Genomic DNA, 19,134 nt, shown 5'->3' on the forward strand with positions numbered 1-19,134 from the left:
CCTGTGTGGTGGCCTGGAATGACCTATGATGTGCGTGTGCCAGTCGATTGTGGATTACGTGTTTTGCATATGTGTACTGAATTCCAATGAGCTTATTTGCTACTTCCACTGCGTTGCTTTGTTTTTTACTCCAAAGCTAAAAAAAAAAAAAAAACTATATACGTAGGCTACATAACATCTATGTTTTACATCAATCATGATGTCAATTTGGATATTTTCTAATATTGAAAACAACATCACAGGTTAAACAATCAAAATATAACAATCATGCATCCTTTATGTGTTACATGAAATAAATCCCTCCACATGTCTTACATTGAGCTCATTTGAAAGGTTTATATATAATTTGCTTGAAAACCTTAATTTGGACAACACAAAGTAGTAAAATGATAAAGCAATAAAATACAAATGCCCAGTCCTTGTGCCCATACATACTCACAAGGCTGTCCTTTTTGAACAAAAAGTCATGTTCATTCACAGTTTACTATAACCTGAAAAATAATTTAAAGGTGCATATAAAACTCGATCCTAACTAACAGCAGGGCATGTATACGCACAATTCAACCAAACTGCTGAAACTCAGAGGTTAAAATTACACTATCTTTATGATCTTCACGTGTGGTGTCAGCACATAGTTTATGTTCTTTATGTGTTTACAGTGACACCAACCAGGGGCTGTATGGCCCGAAGTTTGTTGGACTAAATCCAAAGTGGCAGAAAGTGTCTCGTCCTCCCTGCTCAGCCAGCACAAACCCCAGGCCCAGGAGTCACGACGGGCAGGTGGGTTTAACCTGTGTAACAGCAACAGAAAGTCTACTGATCCGGCGTGGAGTCGAGCAGTGGCCCTGGATCACACCCCCGATACTGGGGTTTGCGCCGGCTGAATTTGAGCTAACCGCTAACTGGTCCATCTCCCGGAGCTGAGCCCTGCTCTTCTCCTGGCGAAGTAAGCTTTTGTCAATTTTTAACACATCATCAAACTGGTAGTAAACTCCTGAACTGCTGGAGTGAATACTACCGCTTCTTCTAAAACATCAGCATTAAAAATTCTGCTTTTTCTGAAACACTAACAAACGTGTGTCAGGAATGTGTTGGAGCCTTAATAAAGCCCAGTGAGGCTATTTGGTAGCATCCATATCACACAAAACTATACAAATGATACAGATGAAATACACACTGGTTATCAACATAGCATTTGTCGTACACACAAGTATGAATGGATATGTAATTATATTTGCGTCATGGATATGCAAAAACAATACTGCCAAAAGCAGCCAATGATGTTAAACTGGGTTGTGTGGTGATGCATATTTTACATGCAGTGTGACAGAACATTGTCGAGATCTGGGAGGAGAAGAGTGGAAAGTCGCTATCTTCCTGTCACTGAGCATGCTAAAATAGCAGCAAAGGTTCCACATCAAAAATACAGCTTTTTATATTTGTTGGGTGTAATTCATGTCACTCCCTTTACCAGTTCAGAGTGATATTTGACTGATAGTCCTGTCCAAGTCAATTTGTCATTGTGCTGCCACAACTTGAGCAAACAAGTTCAATGACCTGTGTAAGACAGCCTTGCCTTGTCAAACTGATTTGATTTGCAAAGTAAACCAAAACCAAGAGCCATTTTGCATCTCCATTTTGGAATCTCTTCATATACTGTATGTGACTTCCTTCACACATTGGTTTGCTGGGTTGGTTGTCATCCTGACTGACCAGAGCTGTCTGCTAAGGTCATAAGGTGTTGAGAGTGAGATGGGCCGGAGTCACGAGATGACGCATGGTAAACATCTGCAGAAACAAAAGAAAGTGATGAAGTCTGTGGCAAAACAATATGACAACTGCTTGCAACACAAGACTAACGGACGAATTCACAAAGACCGGATTGTAGCCGTCAATCTGACGGTACTACCATGGAGCCCAAACTGTCACTAACTGCACTCACTGAATAAATAATACATCATGACGTTTAACTATGACTAGCTCCAAATCCACTCAACCAGCCTGAAAGTGAAGAAATGATTGCATGAGGGTCTATGGAGCAGAGCCGTATAGCCGATGCCATGCCATGATTGGCCAGTTTGCGTTTGAGAGGACTCAGAGAAGGGTGAATTGCCCATCGTCGTTAACTGCTATCTGCTCTGTCCCAAGGTCCGATTCACAAAGGATATTAACAAGCCCATAAAGCTTTTCAGCTGAGTGCAATTTTGGCTCTGGGAGTTTGAACTATGAGCTAAATGCTAAGGTCAGCATACGAACTTGATCACAATTATGTTTACACAATCCCTATGTTTACACAGTAATTCTTTCTGCCAAGTGGGAGATATCATAGCCGGTATCTCCAAAGCGGAATTAAAACTCAAAGGATATAACATGAATAGTTTTTCCCATATGGTTGCTAGCAATCTCAGTCTGAATGATGTCAACAGTGGCATTCGACGTTAACGTTTAGCAAAGTCACAATCTTGGTTTAGTGTGTTTGCTACCATTTGCTAATTAGCACATGAACAAGTATTAGACAAAGTGACATTTTGACTCGATTTTACATTACATTTCAGATACTCTGGGAAACATTAAAGTCTCTATAAAAATGTTGAGATATTTTACTGTAAAAGTGCAAACTTTGAATTCCATGGCAATCCATTCAGTCATTACATAGCTTACAAAACCGCTACACTAGAATTAAGAAATACAGCCTGTGCTATTTTGTTTCTTTCTTTTCTAAATTGTTGCTATACCTTTTGCTCTTCTCCTGTTCCAGAAAAAGCCCAATCCACCTGATGATGAACTTCCAGCGCCAGTGCTCTAAAACAAGAATAAAAGCAAAAATATAAATTTGCAAAAAATCTGAGTCCGAAAACAAAAAAGTGACATTATTAAGCAAACAGTTCTTACCGTTATCCAAGTTCTGGAACTTTGTGACATTTTTGCTATTTCTGACCGCACCTGAAAAGATAATTCTCAAAAATTAGCACATTGATAGAAAACTCAAACACATTTGTTTAAATTAAAACAATTTTACAAGGGTCAACAAGTACGGTTTTATGTAGTTTCCTAAACTGTTATGCAGGGATTTGCGTCTCTTAAACTTTCAAACTCATGGATGGATTATTCAAACTGGACATTCTGAATCATATCACAATCAATCACTGCTAGTTCCTGTGACAACACATCCACACCAATGTTTTTAACATGTGGTGCCATGTTCAGTCTGAATGCCTGCTAACTCTGAGTTGTTGCTTGGCTTATTAAATTAAGAAATTATACCTAGTACAATCACAATGGTTGCTATAACAATGTCCTTGAATCTGTCTCATTATTTACTCTCTAGAGATTTATCTCTTTGCCTCGTGCTTGGAAGCAAATTCATATATAAAACATTAGCAATTGCAATATTAGAAATAATGTATGTGGATTATAGCTGTAAGTGGATTTCCCCCATTTGAGCAGTTGATTAAAAATTTAAATATTTAGACACAAACCTTGTTGTCCAAAAGCGTTCCAAACACCAATATGAAGAAACCCTTTACAGAAAGACACAAAGAGCAGCTCAGAAAGTTTCAGTGACAAATAGCAAATGCACTATTCAGAATCTACGGAGAACATTTAGGTACCACAGTATACAGTTACATGTTGATCAGTATTATTACTCTTGTTTGTACCTGCAGTGAATTGAAGAATGCGAATGAAACATGGATTCCGCTATCGTTTGGTTTTGCCATTGTTCCGACTCCCAGACCCCAAGTTAATCCGAAAAATGGTGTGAGGACAGCCAAACTCCTGATAATAACTACCAGAACGTGCCTCTCAGCTGCTTGTGCAGCGTCTGCCACTACCCTTCTTCTTAACATTTTGTATATCACCACCAACAGGATCACAAGGTTTATCACCACTATTAACAGCACAGGGACCACAAAGGCCAGCAGAGCTTTGGACTGGTCCCAGTTGAGCCAGCAGCCAGTATTTTGGATGTATGCCTCTTTGGGTTGTGTTACAGCTATAGTTATGATCGCGGTGACGAGAGGCGCCCCATAGCCTAGAGTGAATCCAATAGCCAACATAGATTTTTTGGACAATCCCCCGTCGAAGACATTAACCGTGCGGTAGAGCAACAGCAGACCTGAGGCTAACATCCAGAAGAACAGGGCCAGGTAGAATAAATGGATAAAAAAAGTCGCCGTAATGCATGCTGGTGGCTCTTTCTCATCTGCATCTGCAATGAATGCCCCGATAATAAACCATGCGTTTGCAATCAGGAGAGACACGGCAATGTTAACAATGGAAACATGTCGCAAGTAAGATGTGTTGTTCTTCCTTATTTTCCTCCATATGACAGCTTCAATTATGAGGCATATGACCAAGGAAGCTATAGATATGCCAACTCCAATGTAGGTTATGAATTTCAACAAAAACAACAAAGCAGGGTCATCTGGAAGGTAGGGTGACATGAGAATAGAGAACGAGGTCAGGTGGTTGCAGTTGCAGGTGACGTTTTTGTTGGGGCGGTTTACCAGCTCACAGCCCTCGTCGTCCCATCCCCCGATGCCCTCAAACAGGCTGAAGTTCCAGAAAACACACTTGGGGTTCCCGAGAGTTTCATTAAAAATATCGAAAGTGAAGGAAACATTATTGATGGCGCCACTGGACTGGACAAGCACGACTCTGCCGTTGATGATGTTGTCCTCATCTCTTACGGGGAGCACGTTATTCATTGAGGCAAATGTTATCACGGTGATGGACTTATTTCCTCCATCAGACTCTAGCACATTTATCTCCACCGAAGAATTAAACTCGGCATTGAAATTGTCAGTGGATGTAGTTTTGTTCAGGAGAATATGAGGCGTCTTGATGTCAAAGGAGTCATTGCTAATTCTACGTGTTAACGTCTCAATAGCCAATAACAATGTTGAACTGACGCCTCTAGTTGATACTGAGCTGTTACTGGCTTTATCAGCGTTTAAAATGTTCCACGATTCCTTTGATCCATCTGTGGTGAGGACACCTGTGGTTAACAGGATATCCTAGATGGAAAAGAAAGAAACCATTAGATCATGCTAAATGCAGTACATATTGTTTAGGATATGTGTAAACCAGCAGACCTATTCACATACCCTCATCGAAGTCTTAGTTATTGGGGTACTCAAGTTGGCTACGCTGTCAAGTATGTCAACAATGGCGTTAATGTTTGCAGGAGATTCAACCACTTCCTCGGTGGAGTTGAGATTGATGTTGCTGAGTTGGTTCAAGAATGCTGGCAATGAATTGTCATTCAAGAACTGTGAGATTCAAAATGGAGAAAACGTGTTAACTTTTACTGGTATCTCAAACATCGAATCAAAGTTACAATGTGTAGGATTTGTATTCACTTAGAGCATATTTGAAATTATACCGATGAGTTTTTCTTTGTAGAAAAATCCAACAGTCTTTCTTGTGCATGTGGGTGAGACCAACATTTTGCAATTTTGACAATTGGCAGTAGTACAGTGAATAAATACATCATTATGAGGTGGAATACAGTATCAGCTGGTGGAGTAGATGCAAGCCTAAATAATTACCAACTTTTTAAACTCCTCTCATCCCCTTTGAAGGTGCAATGTGTTGGACCTGGCCAGAATTTTAGTTTGAAAGCACCCAGTCTGTCATAAATGTGAGGACGAAAGAGTACAGCTGCCCCACAGACTAGTTCATCCAGTGAAGTTACGCTTTGATAGTTTGTTTATTAGATTAAATCTGAAGTGACTGAAACGAGAACAATCTTTTCATTCCGTCCTCCCCGCCGCCGGGAGGCTGCTTCGCCGGAAGAGGAGAGAAGGGCGCAGCTCAGGGAAAACGGACTTCCAGTTAGCTGTTAGCGGGGGTTTGATCCAGGGGAACTGTTTAACTCGCCGGATCAGCGAACCTTCTGTTGCTGCTGCTGCACAGGTTTGCTGGGGTCGCTGCATGCTCTAGTCCCGGCGGGGTGGTCTCCTGGCATTGGCGAGGACGAAACCATTTCCTCCACTTTGTATTTAGTCCAATAAATATACTATCACAGCACAGGCCATGCAGCCCAGATTAGTGGCATAATCACACAGATGGCTGACATAAACTATAACCAGACGCCTGTAAATATGTGTGAAGAACTTCAGCAGTTTGGTCAAATGTTGTATATTCTTGCCCTGCCGTGAAATGCTGCTCCCTATTTCTTTGGAGCACGATGGCAGATATTACACATTCATCCATCTATTATCCGTAACAGCTTATCTTATTCAGGGTGACTGAGTGGCTGGAGCCAATCCCAGCTGACATTGGGATCGGCTATCTATCACACATAGAGACACAACCATTCAGTCCTCAATTGCATGTCTTTGGACTGTGGGAGGAAGCTGGAGAACCAAGAAAAAAACCGAGCTGACGCAGGGAGAACATCCAACCTCACACAGAAGGGCCGTCCAGACAGTGGCCCGCATTACACCACCGTGAAACCCGATATTACACATTGCACTTTCAAAAGCATCAGATCAATTTGAGTAGGAAAGATGTATAAATATCTTGAAGGCAAATACGTTGACCGATATAAAGTACAGTGGAGTCCCAAAACACAAATATACATTACCCTAAATATTTGCCCTGAGCCAATCTAAAGGATCGGAACTGGGGCATATTTTATTAGATCGATATTGCTTAAAATAAACAAATATATCCTTTCTTTACTTTGATCTATTGTGTTTTGTCCACCTCGGCTGCAAGCGTTGCAGCACTGCTCTGCTGTATGATGGCCGGCCTCCACATTGCGAGCAAAACCAGAGTGCTTGAATGGGAAAAATCGTTTGATTTCACCAGTTCTGACATAAGATACAAGGATTCAAGGCTAACAGTTCGGCTCTCACTTTTGCCGGTTCAAATGACAAACATCACTGGGGGCTATTTTGGTGACAGGCTTGAGTTAAACTTGGCCTGGTGGAGGATCATGCAATTGGCCGCGTATGTGCGTGTATCCGTAAGCGTATGTGCACTTCTGTAAACTGCATCATATTTTGGACGCCCAAATATGGCTGCATGCTCAAGGAGCTCTCGTGACTTCCACTTTTGAATACACCGTTTATTGCCTGTTTTGTACTGCCACTGACTGTCTACTGGCTCCTCACTCAATACTCTCACTCCCCACTCCTGGCCGATAGGGGCCAATAGCAATAACTCAGCTGAGTGCATCGCTGAACCCACATCTGCTGCACTGCGCCTAGAGTGTTTTGGACGGTGTGTTTGGCTATCAGCAAACAGAACTATCTGACCTGGCCAACCTTAGCAGCCCAAATATTCACAAATATTAATATAAACACATGAACAGCAAATTCAAGCTTCGATATGTGTATTTTTCCATGTGAAAGTTAATTCATTAGTCTGGAAACAGTAGTTTTACAAAATGATCAAAACTTGAAAAAGTGCACTCCAATGCTGTGGGTGGACATTGAGCTGCTGTGAGTTATATAAGATTATTATGGTAAGAGGTTTGATGTTTGTCAAGCTTGACATTCTGCCTGTCCCCTGGGATGGGTTTTGGACTACTGTATTAGCTATTTGGCTGACAAAGTCATGTAATTGCTTTGTGTCTAGATCTATGATTATGCTAAGATAAAACTAAAACCCATATACAATTATTTTACGATTCAAACTCATTTTTAGACTGCTATAACTTAAAAAAGTGCTTTTTTTAAATGATTGTCAAATGTTTATACTTCTATTCCATTCTAGGAGGGATTCAGTCCCCTCTATTTCAGAGGAAACAGTCATTCTACTACATTTACCTTGAAAATGTTTTGAATGTCAAGGTTAACTTTTACTGTGTGTTATTACTGTAAGAGTTTTACCTAAAGGTGCAATGTGTGGAATTGGGCTCCATCTAGAGGTGATGTTGCAGATCGCAATCAAGTGAAACTTCTCGTGTGCCAAGCGTGTAGGAGAACTACAGTGGCCAACATGAAGACACAAATGCTCTTAGCCAGTGTTTGATTCGTCCGTTCTGAGCTTCTGTAGGAAACATGGTGGTAACCTCCGGTTCTGAAAATTGAAACCAATGCGGCCACCGACTCCTTCGGTTGCAAAAAAAGTCAGATTGTATTAAAGTCTATGAGAAAATGACTCTACTTCTCACCTGATTTATTACCTCAGTAAACATTGTCAACATGACTTTATGGTCTCAATCTCTTCTTCAATACAGCATGATGTTCATTTCGTATATGATGGTCCCATTTAGAGTCAAATAGACAATTAAGCAGAGTGTGCTTTAGGGCGGGGGTCGGTAACCTTTACTATCCAAAGAGCCATTTTGCCCTATTTTCCACCAAATAAAATGTATCTGGAGCTGCAAAAGCTATATTTATATCACAGCGTATAAAGTTGTATGTATAGTTATATTATATGTCCAAAAACTATAGTTTGTTGTATTTATGAAATTATAGAACAAGAATAAAGACAATTCTTGACATTTTATTGCTATTTTACCTGTTAGAACAATATCAAACTCTTATGAAGAGGAGAAAAAGACCTGCTCAGTTTGCTGCAGCAGTTGAGAGATCGCTCTTTTTTTCCGCTCATCTCCAGCTTGACACTTTTCAGCAAATGCTGTACGCTTGTTCTGGAAGTAACTTTCAACATTACATTTTTTGTTGTTTTTTGTTGTTTGCAGCATCGCAATCTCCAAGATAAGAGGTGTTCCCTTTGAAAGATTGTCCACTTTGCAAAAAATAAAATAAAAATATCCGTTATTTATTTCCATTTTATTTTTTGTCAAAGCCTGAAGCCATGTCCACACTACTACATTTCCATTTGAAAACGCATTTGTTTTGCTACGTTTACACTGAGCGTCGAGCATCGAAAACGGATATGTTTGAAAACTCCGGAGTTACCTCTTTGTGTGGACGCTCGTAAATGCATAAGTTTAGAAACGATGACATAGACACCCATGGTCGGTACTTGACTGGTTCGTCACACCCCTATCACGTGACCCTTTCCTGGAAGATCACAGACAACATTGATTACCGCATGCCCAGTGTACGTGAATAGTCACGTGATATTCATTTTCAGGCGTTTTAGTCTGGACGGAGATCATCTAGAAAACGATGCTGAAACGCCGTGTGGACGGAGATCGTTTTCGTTTTAAAATGTATTAGTGTGGATGTAGCCTCAGAGAGCCGCGGGTTGCCGACCCCTGTCTTAGGGTGTGATTAACAGGTCGCTAACTGAGCATCTCTGTCATGGCTTGATTCCAAATATGGTCACTTCCATTCAATGTTTGCAAAAAAATTTGATGGCAACGGCCAAAATCCAAGATATTTGTTGCCAAAATGCTGAACTTAGGGCTTCAAAACCGTAGTCCACAAAACAACGGGTGACGTCACGACGACTACGTCCACTTCTTATTTCCAGGCTATGGTAGAAACATGGCGGTCGCCTCCGAGAAGAGGAAGCGCTCCGTGTAAGTTCACAAAAAAAGATTCTTATTTTCAGGTTCTTGTACACTTAAGAAAACATATTTTTATATAGATGGATCCCCCTAAACGCTATGCTCTTTATCGCAATAATTATACTACAGCCATGACCATGACTCAGGCATGATGGAGGCCCCGTGCCTGACTTAACCATTTCACTGAATCTGCCGGTCAATGCGATTTGGTGTCAGAAACAGCTGGATAAGTAACCAACCTCAGACTGCTCGAGCAGCTGCTGAAGTGCTCCTAGGATGCAGCCGTCTCTCTGTACTCTCCACAAACCATCTCCCCCACAAACTACTGTCTTTTCTCCCACCTCGTCCTCTTTGCAGGGAGCTTCGGTCACGTCGCCTTCATTTCCAACACCAAAGACATCATCCTCACATCGAAATGAAGCTAGAGAGAACGGAATAGGTTTTGACCTCAGTACTTCTAATTACAGGAAAACTGGATGTTATTTCAATGCTCTGTAATGTCTGGATCAATACTTACTCTGTGTGGTTAACACCAATGTCATAACTTTACGAAAGTCTGTATCGCCTTTCACTTGACAGGTGATGATCTCTTCTCTGTTTGCAGAGTTGATTGGACAGTTGATTGGAAAGCGATAGGTGATGTTGTTTGTGCCTAAACGTACAAAAACAACACTAAACTTGGAATAGACAACCAGCATTATTTTGTTGAAATATATGTATACAGCTCAAATAGTTGTCTGAGAACTACATAAATATGTAAAAGATTTCCCAAAAGCTGATTTTCCTCTTGGTGCATTTTTTTGTTTCAGGCTTACCTTCGGTGGGTATGCCTTTAACCTCAACCTCAAAGGGGCTGTTGACGGAGCAATACAGTAGCACTTCCCTTTCTTTCTCACATTGAACAGTTCTTCTGACTGGTGACACTTCGATCAAGGGTCTCGGTTTGTATTTGTATTCTCCGTTGGATCTCTGTCTGAAGGCTGATTTGTCTCCTCTTCTCAGCGTACATTCATAACGTCCTGAAATTGAAGGTGATCATCAGTTCGATTGAAATCAAAGTGAAGCTGGTGTTGCCAAACACATCTAACAATGTTAGGGATGACACCACCACCAGGTTACAAGGGGGGCACAACCTAAAGCAGCATTTATGTATAGAGATAAAGATTTAGATATAGTGGAAGCAACATTCTTCCACAATTTCCAACTATTTTGTGCTGAAAGCTTTGATTCAAGAGATCTGAATGGTGTCCATGGATACCTTTTTTAAAGTCCAACTAAAAAAATAAATAGCACAGCACACATATCTTAGCTGAAAATGACATGTCTTGTGTTTTCCTTTGGGAAATAACAACAAAAGGGACAAATTTCTGTTTCATGGTTTTCAGTTTCATGATGGCGTCCCCTACTTTTGCATTCATTAATCAATAATACGGTTGTCTCTATGTAAATGGAGAGCTTGCTTCCAAACAGCAAAATAAATATTCATGATGAAGAAATTACACCCGAGGAATGGCGGGATAGTTGTTTACAATCTCGAGACCAAACTGGATATACTCCGGTCAGGTCGCTTCAGTGCATAATGAGAGAATACATTACAGAAGTTTTACAACACCGCATCAACCCTAATACACCTGTTTTCTGTATCAAATGTGGTATACATGAGCTCAACTTGTTCCATTGCTTTTGGGAATGCCCAACCATACAGTGGAATTGGAAGGAGATAATATTAATAACTTTGTTCTTAACCGCAAAAGAGGAGCTTCCACTCGGCCTAACCCGTATTTTTGGATGCCTCCCAGTGAACTTAATAAAACAAATAATGGTTATATTCTGTTTACTTGAAGCTAAGCATAAAATTGCTCCATCATGGAAACCCATGAATAGATCAGGCAAGCATAGCTGGGTTGATGGATTAGTTAATCGTCTGGCCATGGAAAAATGTAGATGTATATTAAAGGGAAATACAACACTTTTCATAGGTTTTGGGTCAGGACGGTCAGGAATAAGAGCAAAAACACGTGAAACACCAAGATTAGCTAAAGTGTCCTTTAAATCCAACTTAAAAAACATGAACACTTGTCCTGCACCTTAGCTCATTCGACGAGTGACCAAACAAACATTCAGCGTGGAAAAGTGCGCTAAGCTGCGAACATCAGTTTGCAAGCTAGAAAGCCAATTAGCTGCTTAGCTGCTGGCCGCCATTGCAGCTGAGCACTTTGGTCTATTTAGATGCTGGTGTGGTCCTAAATCTTTGATACTTCTTTAACACGCTGTCTACCCATGACTTCAGCTATGGCTACGATGCAGCTTTGTTTACTTTTTGGTCTCGGCCCACCGCTGGAGCTCATCCTGTCATTCAAACACAGACATGACCCCCCTAGAGGCTGAGAGAAAAAAAGGAATATTCCGATTTTTCGATAAAGAACTTTTCCACATTTTTTTTGCTGACTAAAATATTGACAATTTATTTGAAATAACAAGCAACATTATTTCTGACTGAGATAAAGGATGACTAAATGTGACTTCAGTTCGACTTAAAGTGGAGTGCTTTCATCTTTTCCTCATCTACCTTTAGGTGTTTTCTACATTTCCAATGGTTGTTCAAAAGCACAGGAGACGGTGTCGGAATTTGATTTCAGCTTTTGATAACAGCTAACTATTTACTGAATATTGGGGTGTGTCTGTTTACTGGTTATTATGCATTATTCAGAATGTAAAGTTGACAGGCCTTTATTGAGGCCTCCTCAATAGAAAAAATGTTTTCTCTTCCTCTTTTCCAATTTTGCCAAAAACTTGCAGTTTCAACTGAAAGTGAAAATGATATATGCAAAAACTTTTTTTTAAGTTTATTACTATTTTAGGTAACTGAAACAATTTCAGCCAAATACATAAATTTAGCTGTGTGGATTAAAACCACGTCTACATTTTTTTACATTTTGGTGAAATGTAATCAACCATCACCAGATTAATATTTTTGAAATTGGTGGGTCAGGCTAAACAAATAACAGTGTAGGTGTTGGTTTTTGCATTGTAATTCAAATTCCCCTGAAGCCAATAAATTCACACAGTCAGACCTAGATGGCACCTAGGCCTATGTTGTAAATGTCACCTGAGACAAATATACAAATCATTTATTGATTGCACCATACTGGATCTATTTCTTACCATTGTCAGTGCTAAAAAAGCGTAACATAGTAAGTGTTGCTCCTCCATTTGAGAACTCGTGTAGATCATCTTTGCGAATTACGTCGTTGTCACGTTTCCACTCTGCAATCCAGTTGGTGCCAAAATTGAGATCCATTTGTGGTGGGCCACATGTCACAGTTACATGTCTCCCAAAAAGTACTTGAATTGGATCAAACACTAAGGCGGTAGGGCCTTTGAGAAAAACAGACACACAGGCCAGTGAATTACCAGACAAAATGATCAGGCATTCCTGACATAACAAACACTTTATTATTTCCAAAATGTGTAAAAGGGTCTTACTGTCATAAAACATTGTGTAGTTTTCTGACAGCTCTGTAAATATTCCTGCCTTTAGAGCATTTATTTCTGTTTCTTGAAAAGACGTTGCTCTTAAAGCATAGTTGCAGATGGTGCTACCACTCCTGTAATGCAGAATTGAATCCCAATGAAAATTCAATCACAAGCAGGTAGGTAAAATGTTGTCAATTTCATAACAATCCATACAAAAATTGTCAAGACATTTCACCGAAATCCAAAGAATGTCAACATACTCGTGGTGCTAAAGGAAAAGTCAAAGGATCATTAAAATCATTTGGATTCCTCCTCTCGGAACCACGAATTGCCGTATCAAATCTCCTGTGAATCTATCCAACAGTTGTTAAAATATTTCCGACTGGGCCAAAAGTGAATGAACGACCAACTGATCGACATTGCCATCCCGAGAGCCATGCTAATACATGATATCAAAATGATGTAAATTATTTTGATTCGGGGGCGACTGTGGCGGACTGGATAGCAGGGCCATCCTTCAACTCCACTAGTCGCATGTCGATGTGTCCTTGAGCAAGACACTTAACCCCAAAAAATTGCTCCTATAGCTGTGCCTACGGTGTAGAATTGTGATAGAATCTGAATTGTAAGTCCCTTTGGATAAAAGCCAAATGACTGTAATGTAATGTAATGATTTTCAATGGAGCAGCTATACCCTTAAAATATCTGAGGTGTCGAGGAGATTTGCTGCCATTCTTATATATGAATATTAGATACAAATGCTGGCACTATGCTAACATAGTATGCTATGTTGGGACTGTGCTTGGCTTCGCCATGTGCTCTTGAGACAAAGAGATGGTAGATAGCATCCAAACCCCCACCAGAAAGAAGTTCACATCTAGGTGTGAACTTTTCACCAAAATACAATGCTGTCCTCCCATTGGCTAAGGCCCACAGACACCCCAGGTGCCCTGTGGATCAGCCCTGTTTCCATAAAACAGCCTTGCTCCCCCATCTCTATGCCATTCGGTGTGATTTAATTCGCATGTAAGAGGCACACGTTGCTGTGTTTAAAAAGAAAATCCGAGGTTAAACAGTTTTACATTTGCTGGACGAATCTACTGGACTGTTTGTTTGCTTTGATTTTGTTCGCATCCTGGAAGAAGAAGCAGACAATTTTCCTGCAGAAGTGAAGACACTGACTTCTTCAGAGAAAGAGGACAACTTCTATTTCTCACCCAAGTCGATCCATGCCGGTTACAAGGATGGGAAATTCCCTTAACGAACTGAAGGAAATATCTCTGACAGACAGAGTTTGGTATTACCGTACCATTCACTCCCTGCCGCTGACACACTACTTTGCCGAGAGGAGAGCAGAGAGGAGCTCTGACGAAGTCATCTGACAGCGGAGGGGCCTCATTTGGGGTCTAATAAACGGTACAGCAGTACATCCACGTGCCATACATACTTCACCGTAAAGACACACCAGACAACAAACCAAAATGAGCTTTTTTCACATGTTATGATTTCTATTAATAGTTGTCTTGTGCCGGCCATGTCAGGACATTATTACATTATTAGCATCAGTGGATTTTGAATTGCTTCAAAGTTATCTTAGCTTAAATCAAATTGGTACAAATAACTGATGTTGCTGCAACACTAAGCAATTAGTTAGCTTAGTTTTCCCAACATGTTTTATCAAAGTCACAAATAATGGTGATTTAAGAGTTTGGTTAAATTATACATGAACAAGACAATAAAGAAAAGAAAAGTCAGTATACCAGCTACTGGCAGTGCATCTCAAGCAAAGGCACTGTCTACTGGGCTTTCCTGTTCTGGCCACTAGGTGTTCCTGTCCTGCGTAAACCAATAATCAACCATGGCGGCTGCAATCAGACCCATTCCTGATTTAAGAACAGTAATAGCAAAAGAATAACAATGTGACTTACCGGAACTTAATTGACTGTACTGCTTTAAAGGTTGAGATGTGCGTTCGACATTGCTTTTCAATCTGTTTGAGACGGGGACATTTTCTGCTTTTTATCCGATCCACAGAAATCAGGGTCAAACATCACATACATTCATTGCATCAACAGTGTGAGAAAACTGAATCACAGAGGCAGAAGACAAATTAAGACTCACAGTCTTCAAAACGTTTTCGTAAACACCATGGGTTGGGTTATTGTATGAAGAATCAAAAGTCAAGTCCATGGTGAATGAGAGGCTCCTCACTACAACAGAAACAATTGTTAACACAATGAAGCTACAGAACATTATTTCATGAGATACATGCCATTTGATTCTCTTCATTTTCCTACCTTCTGTTATTGTTGTTCGTGTTATTGTGGTTGTCATTGTTGTTGAGTTCATTGGTGTTGTGTTTGTCATTGGTGTTATTGTGGTTGTCATTGTTGTTGAGTTCATTGGTGTTGTTGTGTTTGTCATTGAGTTCATTGGTGTTGTTGTGTTTGTCATTGTTGTTGAGTTCATTGGTGTTGTTGTGTTTGTCATTGAGTTCATTGGTGTTGTTGTGTTTGTCATTGTTGTTGAGTTCATTGGTGTTGTTGTGTTTGTCATTGTTGAGTTCATTGGTGTTGTTGTGGTTGTCATTGTTGTTGAGTTCATTGGTGTTGTTGTGTTTGTCATTGTTGTTGAGTTCATTGGTGTTGTGTTTGTCATTGTTGTTGAGTTCATTGGTGTTGTTGTGTTTGTCATTGTTGTTGAGTTCATTGGTGTTGTCGTCGTTGGGGTTGTTGTCGTTTTTGTCTCTGTAAAAAATAAAAATGTATTCTGAAGCACAATCCTCGTCAGTGTATGCTTTCCTATTTTGAAATACTTTGTTGAACTTTATCCATGCAAAACAAAGTGACAGAAAATCCCATACCTGTTAGGGCTGAACATTGAGAGACATCTGCAGAGCAACATTGGAGGTTAAATAACAACATCATATTTTTCTACTCTGGGAAACATACCTTCAATTATTATCCACATGAGATCACTTTAGATACGACTCTTTCTTTAACATGATAAACTCAACCCAAACCATGTTTATTTCAAAACATTTAGGACAGCCAGGCAGATACAGTCCATATTTATCCAATCCACCTTTCATGCAGACGGCATCGCTTTTATTGGAACGGCTTGGAAATAGCAATGCTTACTTGTGATTGGTTCACAGAACTCTCCGTCAGAGGGAAGTCCATTTATGCACCCACAGGTTTGATTGGACGCATTACTGCACGCACCGTAGATGTGACACTTGTCACATGACCAAGCAAACTGCTCCTCACACTCACACTGCAGTTCTCCAGTGGAGTTTGGAAAGCACCCTTTTAGAGAACAAAAGAAAGAAAAAGAAAAAAAAAATCTTTGAGCCATAGATCATTTCATAGATCATTCTACTTGATAAAACAGCACTATGCCAGCCATACAACTTACAAAAGGAAACAAATAAGCAGCAAAAGTTCTTACCTGTGGTGAAATTCAAGCCTATTACTTTTAAAGAGTGATTGATGGTGTGGGGTAACGACAAACGTGTCAGAGTGTTCCTGAAATGCTGAATGAAATTTGATGGAACACTGGAGACTGGGATGCGCAAGTCCAGGACTATATCAATGCCCACTGGGTCTGTGGAGGAGAACAGGACAAAAAAATCTATCTTGGAAATCTATCACTGTCATACACGACCATATTCACAACACTTTATTGTACAGTATGCTGTAACCATGACATAACTTGAGTGCACCATTTTTTCAGCAAACATTTTTGCCTGAATTGGGACATTTCACGTCTGCATATGATGTACGATTTGGGGGATTTGGGGTTGTCAGGGACAATAAAAATCAAACAACTGCACTTTTAGTCCCATAATACAGTGCAATTAATTAGAAATGTTCTTAGGCCATATTCTAGTTCAAAACATTAACGGCGGAACATTAATAACAGGCAGCAGGCCGAGTTTGGCCATGGCCTAAACTGTGCACACACTGCCCTGTTTACAGTCTTATGCTGCGTTCACACCGGTCGCGTTGATTTTTTGACGCACTGCAAAAAAGCGTCCAACGCACTGCAAAAAAGCGTCCAACGCGCCGCCGGTCGTGTTCACACCGGTCGCCGCAAAATCTCGTAGCGCCGGAGAGGGGGCGTGGTTTATCGTCCTGGAAGCCTCGATCTGGCCGCCATTGTTTTCCGCCGTCAACCATGACAGGAATAAGGACAATTGCTGCTTTGTACGTGTTGTGGAAGTCCCTCAAACATCGGAATGCCAAACGCCGTCATGTCTGGTTCATAATATTGTTCAGAGGAGCTCCGTGGATTGTATCGAGCTGTATTCACTGTGTCTAGCAAGCCACCGGTCGCTGTTTACTACAGCTGTAGGAACACAAAATAAACTGATTTGGCTGTGATTCAACGGCAATAAACCGACAAAAAGGGACTCCGAAATAACTACGTAATGATGCCGATTTGTACTTGTCTTCTCCGACAAAAAGGGACTCCGAAATAACTACGTAATGATGCCGATTTGTACTTGTCTTCTCCGACAAAAAGGGACTCCGAAATAACTACGTAATGATACCGATTTGTAGGTTACTGGTCTTCTCAATGGAGCTCTGATGGATCGGTGCTAGGCTATGCTAACATCGTAGCAGCTCCACCAGCACTCAATAACGTCACGTAGACGTAAATACGGCAGCGTCTATTTATTGTTTGTACCGTATGGTTTACACACACACATGCATACACATAGTTTGGTCGGGTCTCTATTGATATGAGGTATCGTAGCGCTCTGGGTGAACACAGACGGCGACAGGATTTATTTCCTGATTCAACAACGGCAGGAAGCCAGTGACGACAGGGGGAGCAACTCAACGCTGATAGGCTATCGCGCCACAGCGTCACGCGATTATGTCGCTGAAGTTGAAAAATTTCAACTCGCGCGTTGGCGATTTTGCGGCGTCCAACGCGTCCACCGCGTCCACCGCACTGCAATAACGCGTCCAACGCGCCGCGGGATCGCAAAATCGAGGCGCGCCAGTCTCATCGCGTCTGTGCATAGACTTTGTATGTAATCTCGACGCGCGTCAAAAAATCAACGCGACCGGTGTGAACGCAGCATTACACTCCAGGTGCTCATCCAGGCTGTTGTCATCTCCCGCCTGGACTACTGCAACGCACTACTTGCTGGAGCCCCGGCGTCGGCCATCAGACCTCAGGAGCTTGTCCAGAAAGCTGCAGCTCGCCTGGTGTTCAATCGCCCCAAGTTCTCCCACACAACTTGCCTTCTCCGTTCTCTACACTTGCTCCCTGTAAGAGCTCGCTTCCAGTGTAAGACTCTGGTGCTAGTCTACAGGGCAGTGAAAGGAACAGCTCCTTCCTATCGCCAGGCCATGGTCAAGCCCTACACCCACGCCCGACCACTTCGCTCTGCTGCTTCAGGGCGATTGGTTCCCCCATCGCTCAGACGTCCCTGCGGCCGTTCGACCCGGTCACGGCTGTTTTCCGAGTGGAATGAACTCCCAACTGACGTCAGGACGGCAGAGTCACTGCCCATCTTTCGGCGCAGGCTGAAAACTCACCTCTTCAAGAAGTACGAGACTTCCACTCAGCACTTATTGTATTAGTTTGTTGCACTTATAACATTAGTGTGTTTCTGCACTGTGCAGTTGCTCTGGTTTATGCTCTTAGATGCTTGTTTGAAGAAGGAGATGTACTTTTGACTTCTGGTGACTAGTAGTTCTCTTGAATACCTATGTTGAATACACTTACTGTAAGTCGCTTTGGATGAATGAGTCTGCTAAATGACTGATGTAATGTAATGTTATATACAGTCTATGGTCATACCGTTGAGACCGACCTCTGGTGGCACAAGCTGCGCACTACAATACACCACATCAGATGAATAGAAAGCGGAGCTTGTGTTTATGACGGCATTGAAAATCATACCGCCGGGATTTCAAAATGGCGCACATCTATAATCAACATGTTTTTTTGTCCAGATGATACACATCTCTGTGCGTGATGACACTATGTAGTGAGTGAGCGTCACATGCGGCCTACCAGCTCGACTGACGTTCGGCTGACAGTACTGGTCATCAGCTGGAAGGACACTAATGCATCCACACGTGTCACCGACGATGTCATCGCAGGCGTCATGGTTAACGCAGTTGTTATATGACCAGGCGTAGCTCTCCTCACATCTGCACTGGTATGCAGCCCCAGTTCGTGAACACACTGCAGCA

General features: G+C 41.4%; 1 protein-coding gene across 1 annotated transcript; it reads right to left on the bottom strand.

Moving 5' to 3' along the window:
* Positions 1-767: 767 nt before the first annotated feature.
* LOC306793474 (adhesion G-protein coupled receptor F3-like) lies at positions 768-18,446 on the bottom strand (the record flags this gene model as incomplete). The annotated part of the gene is made up of 8 exons (XM_079291120.1): positions 768-938; positions 3,480-3,521; positions 3,660-5,018; positions 5,109-5,229; positions 15,214-15,663; positions 16,077-16,224; positions 16,367-16,522; positions 18,311-18,446. The coding sequence occupies 8 exons, from the start codon at positions 18,444-18,446 to the stop codon at positions 768-770; spliced, it is 2,583 nt and encodes an 860-aa protein (XP_079147246.1).
* Between the last annotated feature and the right edge of the window lie 688 nt (positions 18,447-19,134).

Source organism: Melanostigma gelatinosum (genome assembly GCF_949748355.1).
Source record: "Melanostigma gelatinosum genome assembly, chromosome: 19".
NCBI lineage: Eukaryota > Metazoa > Chordata > Actinopteri > Perciformes > Zoarcidae > Melanostigma > Melanostigma gelatinosum.